The sequence below is a fragment of the Trachemys scripta genome, chromosome 2, assembly GCF_013100865.1.
Source record: "Trachemys scripta elegans isolate TJP31775 chromosome 2, CAS_Tse_1.0, whole genome shotgun sequence".
In the NCBI taxonomy this organism is placed as follows: Eukaryota; Metazoa; Chordata; order Testudines; family Emydidae; genus Trachemys; species Trachemys scripta.
In genome coordinates this window covers 61,175,276-61,189,023 of record NC_048299.1, presented here as the reverse complement: position 1 = coordinate 61,189,023, position 13,748 = coordinate 61,175,276, and the positions used below count along the sequence as shown (strand labels likewise).

The 13,748-nt window shown below is 37.1% G+C and overlaps 1 protein-coding gene across 1 annotated transcript in view; it reads right to left on the bottom strand.

Moving 5' to 3' along the window:
- Positions 1 to 13,748, bottom strand: part of TAX1BP1 (Tax1 binding protein 1) — a 94,899-nt gene that overhangs the window by 21,067 nt on the left and 60,084 nt on the right. The window contains exons 9-14 of the mRNA XM_034760694.1: positions 12,456 to 12,683; positions 10,939 to 11,082; positions 9,613 to 9,706; positions 8,471 to 8,589; positions 7,364 to 7,489; positions 6,652 to 6,723 (exon numbers count right to left, since the gene is read on the bottom strand). Of these exons, the coding sequence (XP_034616585.1) occupies positions 6,652 to 6,723; positions 7,364 to 7,489; positions 8,471 to 8,589; positions 9,613 to 9,706; positions 10,939 to 11,082; positions 12,456 to 12,683 (783 nt within the window). The remainder of the gene's footprint in view (positions 1 to 6,651; positions 6,724 to 7,363; positions 7,490 to 8,470; positions 8,590 to 9,612; positions 9,707 to 10,938; positions 11,083 to 12,455; positions 12,684 to 13,748) is intronic.

Genomic DNA, 13,748 nt, shown 5'->3' with positions numbered 1-13,748 from the left:
GGCTCTGCTACTTTCAACTGATCTCTCCTTACAACTGAGATGATGTGCATATTGTGAACAATTCACAAATAAAATTCTTGTTTTATCTAAAAAAACACTATAATTTAGGAACACACCGATTATGCAGAAATCAGGTACAGGCTTGATGCAATACTCTAAAAATATTTCTCTTTTGATAGATGCATAAAAACTTACTAGCTATATTGGGCTGGATCATCTACTGGTATACATCGAGGTAGCTCTGTTGACTTAAATGGAGTTATCCCAATTTATACCAGCAGAGGTTCTGGCCCACTGGGTTAAGTTTCTTGCTCTCAGTAAGAGAAGAATTTTAAGATGGATGGGCCTTTATTCCACCCATTTCAAACTCGAGAAGAAACAAAACAACATCACTGGAGAAAAAGTCAGAAGCTGTCCTAACTTTTTCTGTCCTACAATTTGTAGGCTGTTTGTTTATCAACCCCAAGGAGCAATCAAAAGAAGTTCAAAGCGCAGGGTCTACTTTCTAAAAGTCTGAGACACTTTCTGAAAGTGGAAATGTCCCATATGCTTATCTTTTTTTCTACAATATGGAAACATTTTTGCTAAAAACATGATGGCATTTAATACTTTAATTCCAGCATCACCTAAGATTAAAATAGAATGTACATCAAAGTGCTTGTAAAAGGTGCTATAAAATAGTTTTAGCCATAAGCTGGACTGCTAGGGTAGAGACTGATTAAAAAAAATCAAAGGCTATATAACTATGTAAATAAAACAGAAACTAAGTAATTTTATAGGTTTGAAGAGACTACAAATGAACATTTTTAGCATGCTATGTTTAGTGACATTTATAAACAAACACTGATAATGGAGTATAAATTGAAAAGCTGTTTACTGTACTATGCTTAACCTTTTAAATCATGGTTTCAGCCTAGCAGAGCACTTTGATTCTTCCTTGGAATTGTTCTAGCAAATTTATAGATATTTACATTACGAGCTTTTATAAGCTTCATACAGTATTTTTACAGTTGCACTCCTCCTTATGTGTGTTGTTTAAAATGATTCCCTCCAGCTAAAAATGATTCCCTCCAGATAAATAGTTCTATCAAAATCCTGATGTTCACTTAGCTTTTCTATGAATTAGAGAAATATGGTACAGACATATTTAAAAAAAGAAAACCACCAATGTATTTGGCTATTCCTTTGTATGAAAAACAGCATCAACAGCATTTTTGGGTTTCTTTTGAGAAAAAAAATAAGTTAAATATTCTCATTTTCCAACTAGTTTACTCTATACTGAAATTACTTGAAGTCACTGTTTATTAAATAAAACCGCTGTGCTGAATGTCACTCACGTATATCCTCTCTTCCATCTTGGGTCGTTCATGTAGCATGGAATGAATGTACTTACATATTTTTAACTAACGTTACTCTCTCCATTAGCAATGCCTTGCAAAAATTATCATATTGTGATTACGACATTGTATTGGGAAGTGGAATAAGAACACCTACTAATAATCACCCTACAAAACACTGAAGATATTCTAATGCTGAAAGTATCATCTTTAATATTTCAGCATGGATTTCTTTAGTTTTAATCATACACATACTGAACTCTATGAGAAAGCCAGCTTTTGAAAGAGTGGCAGTTCCTTTTCAAACACTTATTTAAAAATCTGGAATGGCATTAGAAGGTATACAAATGTCCTTTTAGATAATGATCTCTTCAGAGTTGTAGTTTATCAAAGTCACACTGTAACATCTGTCAATCTGTTCTCTTACTGGCTGCTTGTGGAAATAATCAACAATGGTAGTGAATGCGTGTGTCTGGTTATAACAGAAACAATCCTTACGAAACAACAATGGAAATAATTTATCAAACTATATATGAATATGCACTGTTCTTCTTAGATGTCAGATTAGAATTTGACACACCCACTTATCCCAATTTCTAAGGAAAAAAGAAAAAATTCTGTTCTAAGTATATGGATGACAGTTAATGCTAAACAAACAGCCAGTATATAAAAAGATTCTGCCTTACAAATTTCACTAGATTAAATGCAGCATATGATTAAATGTTCTGGAATTCTATTATAGCACAAAAAAATTATTTCTAAACATAGTATTTCCAAATATCAAGTCAGATGTTTTGATGTTTCACTATTTTTTGTTTTGGTTTGGGGTTCTTATTTTTTGATAAATAAGAAAGTTATTTATAGAAATCTCACCATTAAATTATTTTTTATTACTTAAAAATCAGTTAATTCATTTTTACTGCATTTTAAAATTTACCTTTACATGTTTTATGAGTGGTCTTCTTTATATACTATTCCCCACTGTATCTCTTTAAAACAAATTAACCAAGGCTGGCTAGAGTAGTCAGGAGGGAGTTAAACTAATAACAAAAGGGGAGACAGTAAAAAGAGGAAAGATATGCACTCTCAGCTCAAAACTGAGATGTTGAGAACAAAACCAAGAAATCAAAGTAAATGAAGAGAAGAAATTCTTGAATTGCCTAAACACCAATACTAGGAACCTGGGTAACAAACAAGAGGAACTGGAAATGTTCATTTATGAACAGAAATTTGATCTAGTTGGTACTACTGAAACCTAGTGGGATGATTCGCATGATGGAACGTTAAAGAGGTAATAACCATTGATTTTAGGAAGGATCAAGTGGGCAAAAGGGGAGAGGGAGTGGCATTCTATGTCAAGAGGCATTACCTGTTTCCAAGTCATTGATAACTAGGACTAAAATCATCTTACATTCTTTGGCTCAATGTCCTAACAGTTAAAGCACAAGACGGGGTAGTAGTTGGTGTCTGCTACAGACCACCAAATCACAGTAGGGAACAGGATGACCACCTCTTTATGCATCTATGTATAAGAAAAAAAACTGTGGTCATGGGAGGACTTCAATTTGAATGACATATGCTGGAAGTATCATGCTGCCATTACTTAAAAAATCCTTGGAATTTCTAAACACTATAGATGACAATTTCCTAACTCAAAAAGTGTTGCAATTTGTCCTAATAGATAAAGAGGAACTGATCACAGAACTAAAAATTAGGGCAGTCAAACGATTAAAAAAATTAATTGCGATTAATCACAAGATTAAAAAATAGTTTGATTAATCACAGTTTTAATCGCACTGTTAACCAATAATAAAATACCATATATTTAAATAATAGAATATCATTTATTTTGGATTTTTACATTTTCAAATATATTGATTTCAATTACAATACAGAATACAAAATGTACAGTGCTCACATTATATTATTATTTTTTATTACAAATATTTGCATTGCAAAAAAAGGTAAATAGTATTTTTCAATTCAACTCAGGCAAATATGATAGTGCACTCTCTATCATAAAGTTCAACTTACAAATATAGATTTTTTTTCTTTTTAACGTAACTGTACTCAAAAATAAAACAATGTAAAACTTTAGCACAGTGGTGGGCAACCCACGGCCCGCATGCAGCCCGTCAGGGTAATCCACTGGCGGGCCGCATGACAGTTTGTTTACATTGACTGTCTGCAGGCACGGCCGTCTGCAGCTCTCAGTGACTGTGGTTCACCGTCCCCGGCCAATGGTAGCTGTGGGAAGCGGCACGGGCCGCACGGATGTGCTGGCCGCCGCTTCCCACAGCTCCCATTAGCCGGGAACAGCAAACCCCAAGTGGCCATTCCAGTGTAAACCAACTGTCTCGCGGCCTGCCAGTGGATTACACTGACAGGCCACGTGCAGCCCATGGGCTGCTCACCACTGCTTTAGAGCCTACAAGTCCAGTCAGTCTTACTTCTTGTTCAGTCAATCACTACATTTACGGGAGATAATGCTGCCCGCTTCTTATTTACAGACTACTGGACAGGATCACGAGCGATTAGTGCAGGGGCGAGGAGGGGAGACCGCTAGAGTCACCCAGAGGGATGGGGGGGTTTCCTGTGGCAAAGGCTCCAAAGCTACTGGCAATTGCCCTTCCCCCTTCCCTCATGTAAAACAAATAAATAGATTAACCCTAAAGGAGTGAGCACAAGACTGGTTCCGAGGAGTCAGGAGGCATTTCAGTAATGTGCACTTCTGGTCTGGATAATACAGAGTCTCTTGTCCCTGGATGCCTCCTGCTTGCTACCGCAGCAAGTGCGTGCCTCCCTTCCTACCTGGCAGCTGAGTCCCATCTCCAGAGATGTGCAATTAATGCTCGTTTAAAAAAAAAAAAAAAAGCGTTTTGCACTAAACACGTGATTAATTGACAGCCCTACTAAAAATTAATGGTAGCTTAGGTACAAGTTATCATGACTTGATCACATTTATAATTTGAAAACAGAATAAATTCCAGACTAGTGTATATACTTGGTGCTTTAATAGGGCCACTTTCACAAAGCTAAAAACAACTGTTAGCTAAAAACTTCAGCTCGGAAGAAGAATTTAATCAGAAAAATCTGAATGATAATTGGGAGTCGTTTAAGAACACCCTACTACATCCCCAAAAAGCTACAATCCCACAACTGAGGAAGAACACTGTACTGGTGAAAAAAAACAAACAAACAATCTGGTTTAGAGAGGAAGTGAAGGCAGATTATATTATATATATATATATAGCGACTGGAAGAAAGGGGAAGCTGATAGTAATGAATACAAATCAGAAGAAATTGTAGAAAACTGATTAAGGGAAGCAAAGGGACATAAAGAGAAATCTATGGCCAGAAGAGTTAAAGACAATAGGGAGTTTTTAACTATATAAAGAACAAAAATAATTCTGACACTAGTATTGGTCCATTACTAGATAGAAACAGTAGAATTATCAATAGTAATACAGAAAAGGCAAAAAAAGTTAAATAAAAATTTCTGTTCAGTATTTGGGGGGAAAATAGATGATATAGTCTCATCACATTGTGATAACACTCTTTCATACCAATAGTATCTCTTGAAGATGTTAGACAGATGCAACTACAGTCAGACATTTTTAAATCAGCAGGTCCAGAGAGCTTGCATCCAAGAGTTTGAAAAGAGATTGTCTGACGAACTCACTGGACCATTAATGTTCATTTTCAACAAATCTTGGAGCACTGAGGAAGTTCCAGAAGTTTGGAAGAAAGATAGTTGTGCCAAACAAGATGACTCAGGTAATTATAGGCCTATCAGCCTACCATCAATCCCAGACAAGATAACAAAGCAGCTGATTTGGGACTCAATTTATGAAGTATTAAAGGAGGATAATGTAATTAATGCAAATCAAAATGGTTTATGGAAAATACATCTTGTCAAACTAACTTGATTTTTTTTGATGAGATGACAAGTGTGGTCATTACAGGTGATGGTGTTGATGCATCAGAGAATCATAGAATATCAGGGTTGGAAGGGACCTCAGAAGGTCATCTAGTCCAACCCCCTGCTAAAGCAGGAGCTATCCCCAAATCCCTAAATGGCCCCCTCAAGAATTGAACTCACAACCCTGGGTTTAGCAGGCCAATGCTCAAACCACTGAGCTATCCCTCCCCCCACAGACTTCAGTAAGGCATTTGACTTGGTAGTGCACAACATTTTGACTAAAAAACTACAATATAAAATTAACGTGGCACTCATTAAATGTATTAAAAACTGGCTAAGTGATAGATCTCAAAATATAACTGTAAATAGGGAATCAAATAAGTGTGTTTCCAGAGGGGAGCTGCAGGAATCCGTTCTTGACCCTATGCTAGTCTACATTTTGAAAATAAAACTCATTACTGATAAAGTTTGCAGATGACAAAAATTAGGGAAGTGGTAAATAATGAAGAGGACATGTCACTCATTCAGAATCTGGATCACCTGGTAAACTGGATACAAGCAAACAACATGTGTTTTAATAAGGCTAAATGTACACATCTAAGAACAAAAGTATGTAGGCCATATTTACAGAATGGGGGACTCTATCCTCAGAAGCAGTGGTTCTGAAAAAGATTTAGGGGTTGTGCCAGATAATCAGCGGACCATGAGCTCCCAATAGGACACTGTGGCCAGAAGAGCTAATACAATCCTGGCATGCATAACCAGGGGAATCTTGAGTAAAAGTAGAGAGGTTATTTTACCTCTATATCTGGCACTGGTACAACTATTGGTGGAATACTATGTCCTGTTCTGGTGCCCACAATTCAATGATTGTTGATAAATTGGAGTGGGTTTAGAGAAGAGCTGTGAGAATGATTAAAAGATTAGAAAAAGTGCCTTACAGAAAGAGATTCAAGCAGCTCAATCTACTTAGTTTAACAAAGAGAAGATTATGCGGTGATTTGATTCCAGTCTATAATTATCTACATGGGGAAAAAATATTTAACAGTGGTCTCTGCAATCTAGTGGAGAAAGGTATAAAATGATCCAAAGGCTGGAAGTTGAAGTTAGACAAATTCAGACTGGAAATAAGGGAAATTTTTTTTTGACATTGATGGTAATTTACCATTGAAATAATTTCCCAAAGGTATTAGTTGATACTTCTTTACTGACATTTTTTAAACCAAGACTGAATTTTTTTCTAAAAGATACACTCTAGGAATTATTTGGGGGAAGTTCAATGGTCTGTGTTATTACAGGAGGTCAGACTGGAGGATCAGAATGGTCCCTTCTGACCTTGGAATCTATGAAGCACCAGAGCCCACTAAACATAACATCTGATGGTTACAGTACCTTCTCACTGGTGAAGACCTCCAAATGTGATATCAGCTCTTTTATTGTTCTCTCCTTTTCTGCCAGCTGAACCTACATGAAAAAAAGTTTGCTTCACTTAAATTATGGAATGTATATCATTTCCCCATGTATTATGCTGTAAACACAAAACGCTCAGCAACTTAAAATCACATTTCTGTCTGAAAATATTTTACCTACTATAATTACATGCAACATCCTTTACAATTGAATGAAGTTAGCAAAAAATATTTCTCTATTTTCTTCAGTTTGTTTACTGTGTGCATTTTTCAGCACTTTGTGTTTATTCAACGTCATTTAGCCTGGTAGCAGTGGGACATTAGAAGGACTCTTCTTCAGATACATGGCTAGGGTACAAGGGAAAAGGGCAGGAGAGATGATGATGATGATGATAGTGGTAAGGGATACATCTCTCCCAGGGAGATTAGCAATGGGAGGTAAATACTGGTCCTGATGAAGCCTGCCAACAGATTTGTATTTGCATGGATGAGGGGCCAACTACTTTGATTGTGTTGTTCTCAGGCCTGCCCACACTCCTGCTCAAAAATCCCACATGAACATCAGTAGATGGGTTAGAAAAACTCTTTTTTTTTTTTCTAAAAGAATTCTTATTAAATGTGTGTGTGGTTCCTCAATGCTCTACTTTGTCTCTCTTCCTGGTCATGTGTAGTTATGTGTAGCCAAATAAGCTTACTTTATACTGGTCCTCCATTGCTGCTAGCTGGAGTTTTGCACTCTCACTGATTTTCACTTGTTCTTTCCATTTCAGCTCCAATTTGGCCAATTCATCGGCATAAACACTGCATTTCATCTTCTCATCCTAAAATAGTATAACAGAAGTCATGATCAATCACTTAATATTTTACAAATTATGGAATTTTTTTTTTTAAATCATCTGACCATTGAACACTCAGTGCTTCCCAGAAATTAGACAATTGTCAGGTGGCTTCCCCGTGGATTGATTACAGGCCCCTATTTATGTGGTAAGGCTTTGAAGAGGACAAGGGTACCGTGAACTATAGCAATGAGGTCCAATATACTTTTCTTTCTTGCGTCTTCAACAAGATGCTATTGTTCTCTCCCCTTATCTGTTCTAGCTTTTCTGTATACACACAGTTTTACTCCTGCTCTTCAAAACATGCTGCCACTCTGTAAGGTGTCTCACATCCACTTCAATAAAAAACCCATTCCAGCAAGCTTTGCAAACACCCAGAGCACCTTTCATCCAGAAGGCCAAAGGCAAAGGTTTCCTTTAAATCTTGACCAACACAAATGACCAACACAAGTCAGTAATGAACCAGCACAAATGTGACCCTCCCGCCACAGAAAGTAATTAATACAATTGCCTTGCACATGTCACACCACGGTAAACAAACATTAGCAAAATATGTTTGTGAAAACATGAAATATAGGGTGGTAATCTTAATGGAAACAAGTGAATGCACTTTATTTAAATAGTTGCCTCCGAAGATCTCTTTACAGATATTTCCATTTCACCATTTCAGGTTGTTCTCACCCCAATATTTGCTTTATAAAATTACTGACATTCCATTTCCACCCAAAAATAGCAGACAATCAAACATGCAACAAAGAATACCATAGCACCCACACAACGAGGTCTTAAAATTCTACTATGAAGATACCTGCTTATGATAAAGTTTCTATTATGATCACATATGTGCTATATGAATGACTATTAAGGGAACAAACAGTTCAGTAGCCGAGAAGAGTATTTCAACGTTTGAGATTTATTCCTTGTAGCTACTTTCTGTTCAACTTTCCAAAGCAGGCCTTTACTTACTGATAACATTTGCTTGCATTTCTTATACTTCTCTGTTTTCTCAGCAATTTCTTTGTTCATTTCACATGCTTGATCCTTTACCACGAACTCTGAAACTATATCAGGTGAAATGGGACTAGCTGCAAATATTGGGAAAAAAATATGAATATTTGTTCTTTGTTTTTTAAAGAAATGCAGCACAACAGGAATGAATGAAGGGTGGACAACTGTTCAAATCTTGCCAATGTCACACACACTAATATGCATCTTGGAGACAACATGTATATGACCCAATCTCTGCTGGCCACAGGCATATTAAGATGAGGGCAGCTATATCTGGCTCTTGCCAATGAGGCCCTCAACTGGGCAAGGTTTGGATACCCATGCTGAGCAGAAAATATTCCACAGCACATAAAAAGTGTTTGGAGAGTTGAACATCCCTTTGAGAAATTAAACCTTTTATAAACTTAATTCTCAGAGCACAATATTATTGGTACATATATTTTACCCTTTTGAAAAAATGCTTAATACTCTAAATGTCACAAAATTGCAACTATTTACTTTCTCTCCAGTATGTGTTATGACATATTACAAGTTCCTTTCTTTATGCTTCGAAGGCTAGATTTGTGGGAAGCTTAATAGTCCATGAAAACTACAACATAGACAAGTGTTTTCTAGCAAATCATTCATGTCTATAAATTATTAGGATACATATTTCTGTTCTTTTCTGCAGATAACTGAACACTTTACCAGCATGGATTTTGCAATAAAATATATTAAACTGTAACTGTGCCATGGCTGAAGAGATGTTATGCTACCGTACACATTTCTTTTTACTGAAATTCTGTTTATTAACTAAACAAAAACAAACAAACCATGCTATATAACTTAATAATTGATCTTAAACACCAACTCAGGGCTCAATCCTGCCAACACTTACATATGTAAGCTTCACTCATGTCAGCAGACTTGGGTGCAAGTATTTGCAGGAGCAGGCTCTCAAACTGGTGTTCATATTTCTAATCGGTTTCCATTGGGTTATCCAAACCCCAAGGGCTAGTTGTTTATATACAAGGTACTTTTATAGATTACTTCACAAATTAATATTCTATTTGAGGCCAACAAATAGAAACCATTACAAAAAAAGTTTACGTTGTTGATACCTGGAGATGTGGTCAACTTTTTATCTGTAACGACTGCAGTAGCTGTCTCAATGTTTGAGGCATCTGTCACTTTCTGTTGGTTCCATGCAGTTTTCTTTATGAAAAAACAATTTTGGTACTTTATTCAAAGAAAACATCAATCAAGAATTACGATTGTGGAACTGCTGAGAACACAGATATGTTATAATTTAACTCAGTTCACTACTTTTTGAAGAAGTGGATAACTGTACACCATCCACCGCCTTTTTTTTTTATTTAAAGAAAAACACAAAAGCAAACTAATATATTTCTCTGGCTTATATCTTCTCCTGGAAATGGACTCATCAAAGTTTCTGGTGTCAAGGTGAGATAAGATTCAAAAATCTACACTTTATACTATCTCCACTGCATCTTTGCCACTGACCCTAAAATATGATCAGTTTACTGCCTTTATAATGCCGTATTTTATAATAATTTTCTTGCAAAAACAGCAATTATAAAAAATATTTTACAAAATAGATTATGGAAATCTCCACAGAGTATCTGATAAACTTTAAAAATTTAAGTTTAAGATTCCAGTTTAAATTGGAATATATGTTGTGAATTGGGACAGAGATAGATTAATAAAGACAGATCTTGGATACTATAGTTCCTTTTTTTTTTTAAGCTAACATTTGAGCTGGGTGTCAGATATACACGACATACACACGACATAGCATACCCCAAGACACAGGCAGGTGACCAGACATTGGCCAACAGACATTATGGGATGATACCTCATTCCCTATTGACCTTCAGGATGATACAGGAAATAGCAGATATGAATCAGGTAGCTTCTGCAATATCGATAGATCGATATAGATAAAATAAGCAACCAAGCACGCACATAAAAGAGGTGCAGATGCACAGTTCTGCTGCTGCATGAAACCCCTTTACCCATCTCTGTACACAGTCTTTCTCCCAAGTGTTCTCACCCTCTCTGCAGGGGAGATGAGTGAAGGAATGAAAATGCAATGCCACGGTTTCCTCTCTTTCACAGTTGGGGAGAGAAGATGCCTCAGCAAAAGAATAGTATGCCTTGAAGATAATCCAGTTTATAACAACATCACACAAACTCAATAAGCTTTCAACAGATACCAAATACTAGGATACTATGTTTGGTTTCAACAGCTTATATCCAACATCATAGATATAAATTGGCTCTACTATAGGAAGTATTATATTCATTGACCATTCCTCACACAATGTTCTGATTCTTGTTTAAATGCATTGTTCTTTGCTACAAACAAATTTTAAACAAACATTGAAAAGTCACGAAGAGCAAATGGATTCTCCAATGCTACTTACTGTCTGGTCTACAAGTTTATTCACTTGTTTTTGGAGCTTCTGGCATTCCTTGAACTTTTCTCGATAATGGTCAGCAGCCATCTGCAGTCGAAGCTTCAGATCCTCAACCTCTCTGCGCAGTTCCTGCTCTGTGTTGGACATTTCCTTTTAAAAAAATTTTTAAAATAAATATCAGAAAATATATTCTCTTTTGTTCAAATCAATACTATAGAACCTTTTTCAGGCAGTGGTAATGAAGACAAAGATTTGATTTTTGAGGGGAAAGATGGGGGATAATTCTTTTTCTTGGTTGCAAGAACTCAGGACCTACAATGAGAGCCACTTTGAGCAGAAGAAGGTGATGGAGTAAGAGGGCATTCATCAGAGACACAAATGTGTCTCTCTGGATCTGTGAGATGATCTGCATCTACCACAACATGAGTTTGAGCATTCTAGGGCCTATTCTAATTTATGGCAACTGACTATGGTTCTGAAGGAACTATATACAACTAAGAATTGGCAGAGCAGAACTGTGTTCCATCATGCCCCATATGTCAGTGGGAGAAGAGAAGTGGAGATATACGATTGTTGCAGGAACCAAATAACTCAGCTTTAGCCACTGGGGTAATTCTCACCTGTTCAGCTTTGGCCAAACTTTGGTTCCTTTCTGCAGCCTGAATGGCGCAATGGACCACAGATAATCTGGCTAATTTTTCTGAGAATACTTTTCAAAGATACGTTGTAAAGTAATAAATACCTTTTCAACTCTACCCTCATAATAAAGAATGCTGGGATATTTGAAAATGAAAGAATAAAGTAAATTGCTTTTGCTACATTTTGGAACTGTAGGTGCACATTCCATGAATTTTCAGGCTGGCACACTATTTTTATAATCCTATCTGTAACAGCCACAAGCCCACTGAAGTCAATGCAAGTCTTTCCATTTGACTTCAATGGGCTTTGGATTAAACAACCTCTGATGGATAATATACCCATTCATGATGGTTTTAAGTATATGAATATATTACTACTTATTAAAAAAGTTTAGCAAACAATCTACTTTGATCCACAAATTCTGAACCGTTTGAGAGAAGGATATATAGTTTTCTTCTAATGAGGAGAGAAACTTTAGCAAGAGAAGAATCCCATCCAGTAGTTCTTATATCTCAATTGCACCGATTTTAGAACAACCTGACCCACAGACATTCAGAAGAGTTAAAAAGAGTCAATTTAAAATAATCCAGATATCATATTGCTGTATTAATCTGTTAGACTGTCTGAAAAAAATATTCTTAAATATTCCCATACAAACTATTAAAGAATCTTCTTTCTAATCAGACCTCCTAATCAATTTACATGCTTTAAATTACAAGTAATATCATCAGTGGTGAGATAGAGGTTTTATTAATTATCCAGAAACAAGTTTTGTTTTCATGATTTTATCAAAACTGAAAACTGCTGTAACTAAACAAGCTCACATCATCAGGTTTGGTGAACAACATGAATAAATCTCAGAACAAAAAAAGGTAACATTTTACCTGTTCATTTTTCACAAGAGTGACTTTTTTAAGCTCAGCTACAGCATCAGCAAGCTGCTTCTTCAACTTCTCATTTTCCAGTCGAGCACTATGAAGATCTGCCATTGTCTTATCTCGCACATTTACTGTATCACTCAGCTCTTTTGACATTAAGACAGCTTCCTGCTTGCTAGCCTGAATATGATCTTCAGCTTTCCGAAGCTGTTCCTTTAAAATATCTGCATCCTCCTGAAAGAAAAAAATAAAAATAAACTTGTTTGAATATAATGCTTCCCATTGGCATGGTTATGCTTATTAGATGTGAACATTTCAAATAAAAAGCAAATATCCCTGATAGCTCTAGCAAAGACATTATGAAGTATAATAAGTAAAAGACAGTTAACTGGTGTTCTTCAAGATACGTTGCTCATATCCATTCCATAGTAGGTGTGCACGCGCCACATGCAGCGGTGCCAGAAGTTTTTTCCCCTCAGCAGTATCCGTAGGGGACTGGCTCTGGCACCCACATGGCGCAGTAAAAGGGGCACCGGCGGCTCCCCCATTCTCAGTTCCTTCTTGTTGGAAACGCCGAGTAGTGGAGATGGAGGGCGAGTTGTGGAATGACATGAGCAACACATCTCAAAGAACACCAATTACGGAAAAGGTAACTGCCTTTTCTTCTTTGAGTCCTTGCTCATGTCCATTCCATATTAGGTAACTCCAAAGCAGTATCAACGGAGGTGTATAGAAGTTCACGGACGTGTAAATTGCAACCCAGCTCTGCCGAACCCAGCATCATCCCTGGCCTGCTGAGTGATGGCATAATGAGTTGTGAATGTGTGGACAGAGGACTACGCTGTGGCTCTACAGATGTCCAGGATAGGGATGTGCACCAGGAAGGCCGCCGAAGACACCTGAGCTCTAGTCGAGTGGGCTCTGACAACTGGCGGCAGCGGAACCCCGGCCAGGTTGTAGCAGGTCTTTATGCATGAGCTAATCCAATTGGAAATCCTCTTCGTGGACACTGGAAGGCCCTTCATCTTGTCTACTGTAGCGATGAAGAGCTGAGCTGAGTTACAGAAAGGCTCGGTACGTTCAAAGTAAAACCTTCGGCCATCCAGCACATGAAGACGCCTCTTTACTGGTCTTGTGCGGTTTGGGACAGAACACGGGGAGGAAGATGTCCCAGTTCATATGGAAGATGGATACCACCTTTGACAGGAAGGCCGAGTGGGGCCGCAACTGAACCTTGTCTTTGTAGAAGACCATGTACACCGGTTCTGAGGTCAAGGCTTTAATTTCAGAGACCCATCT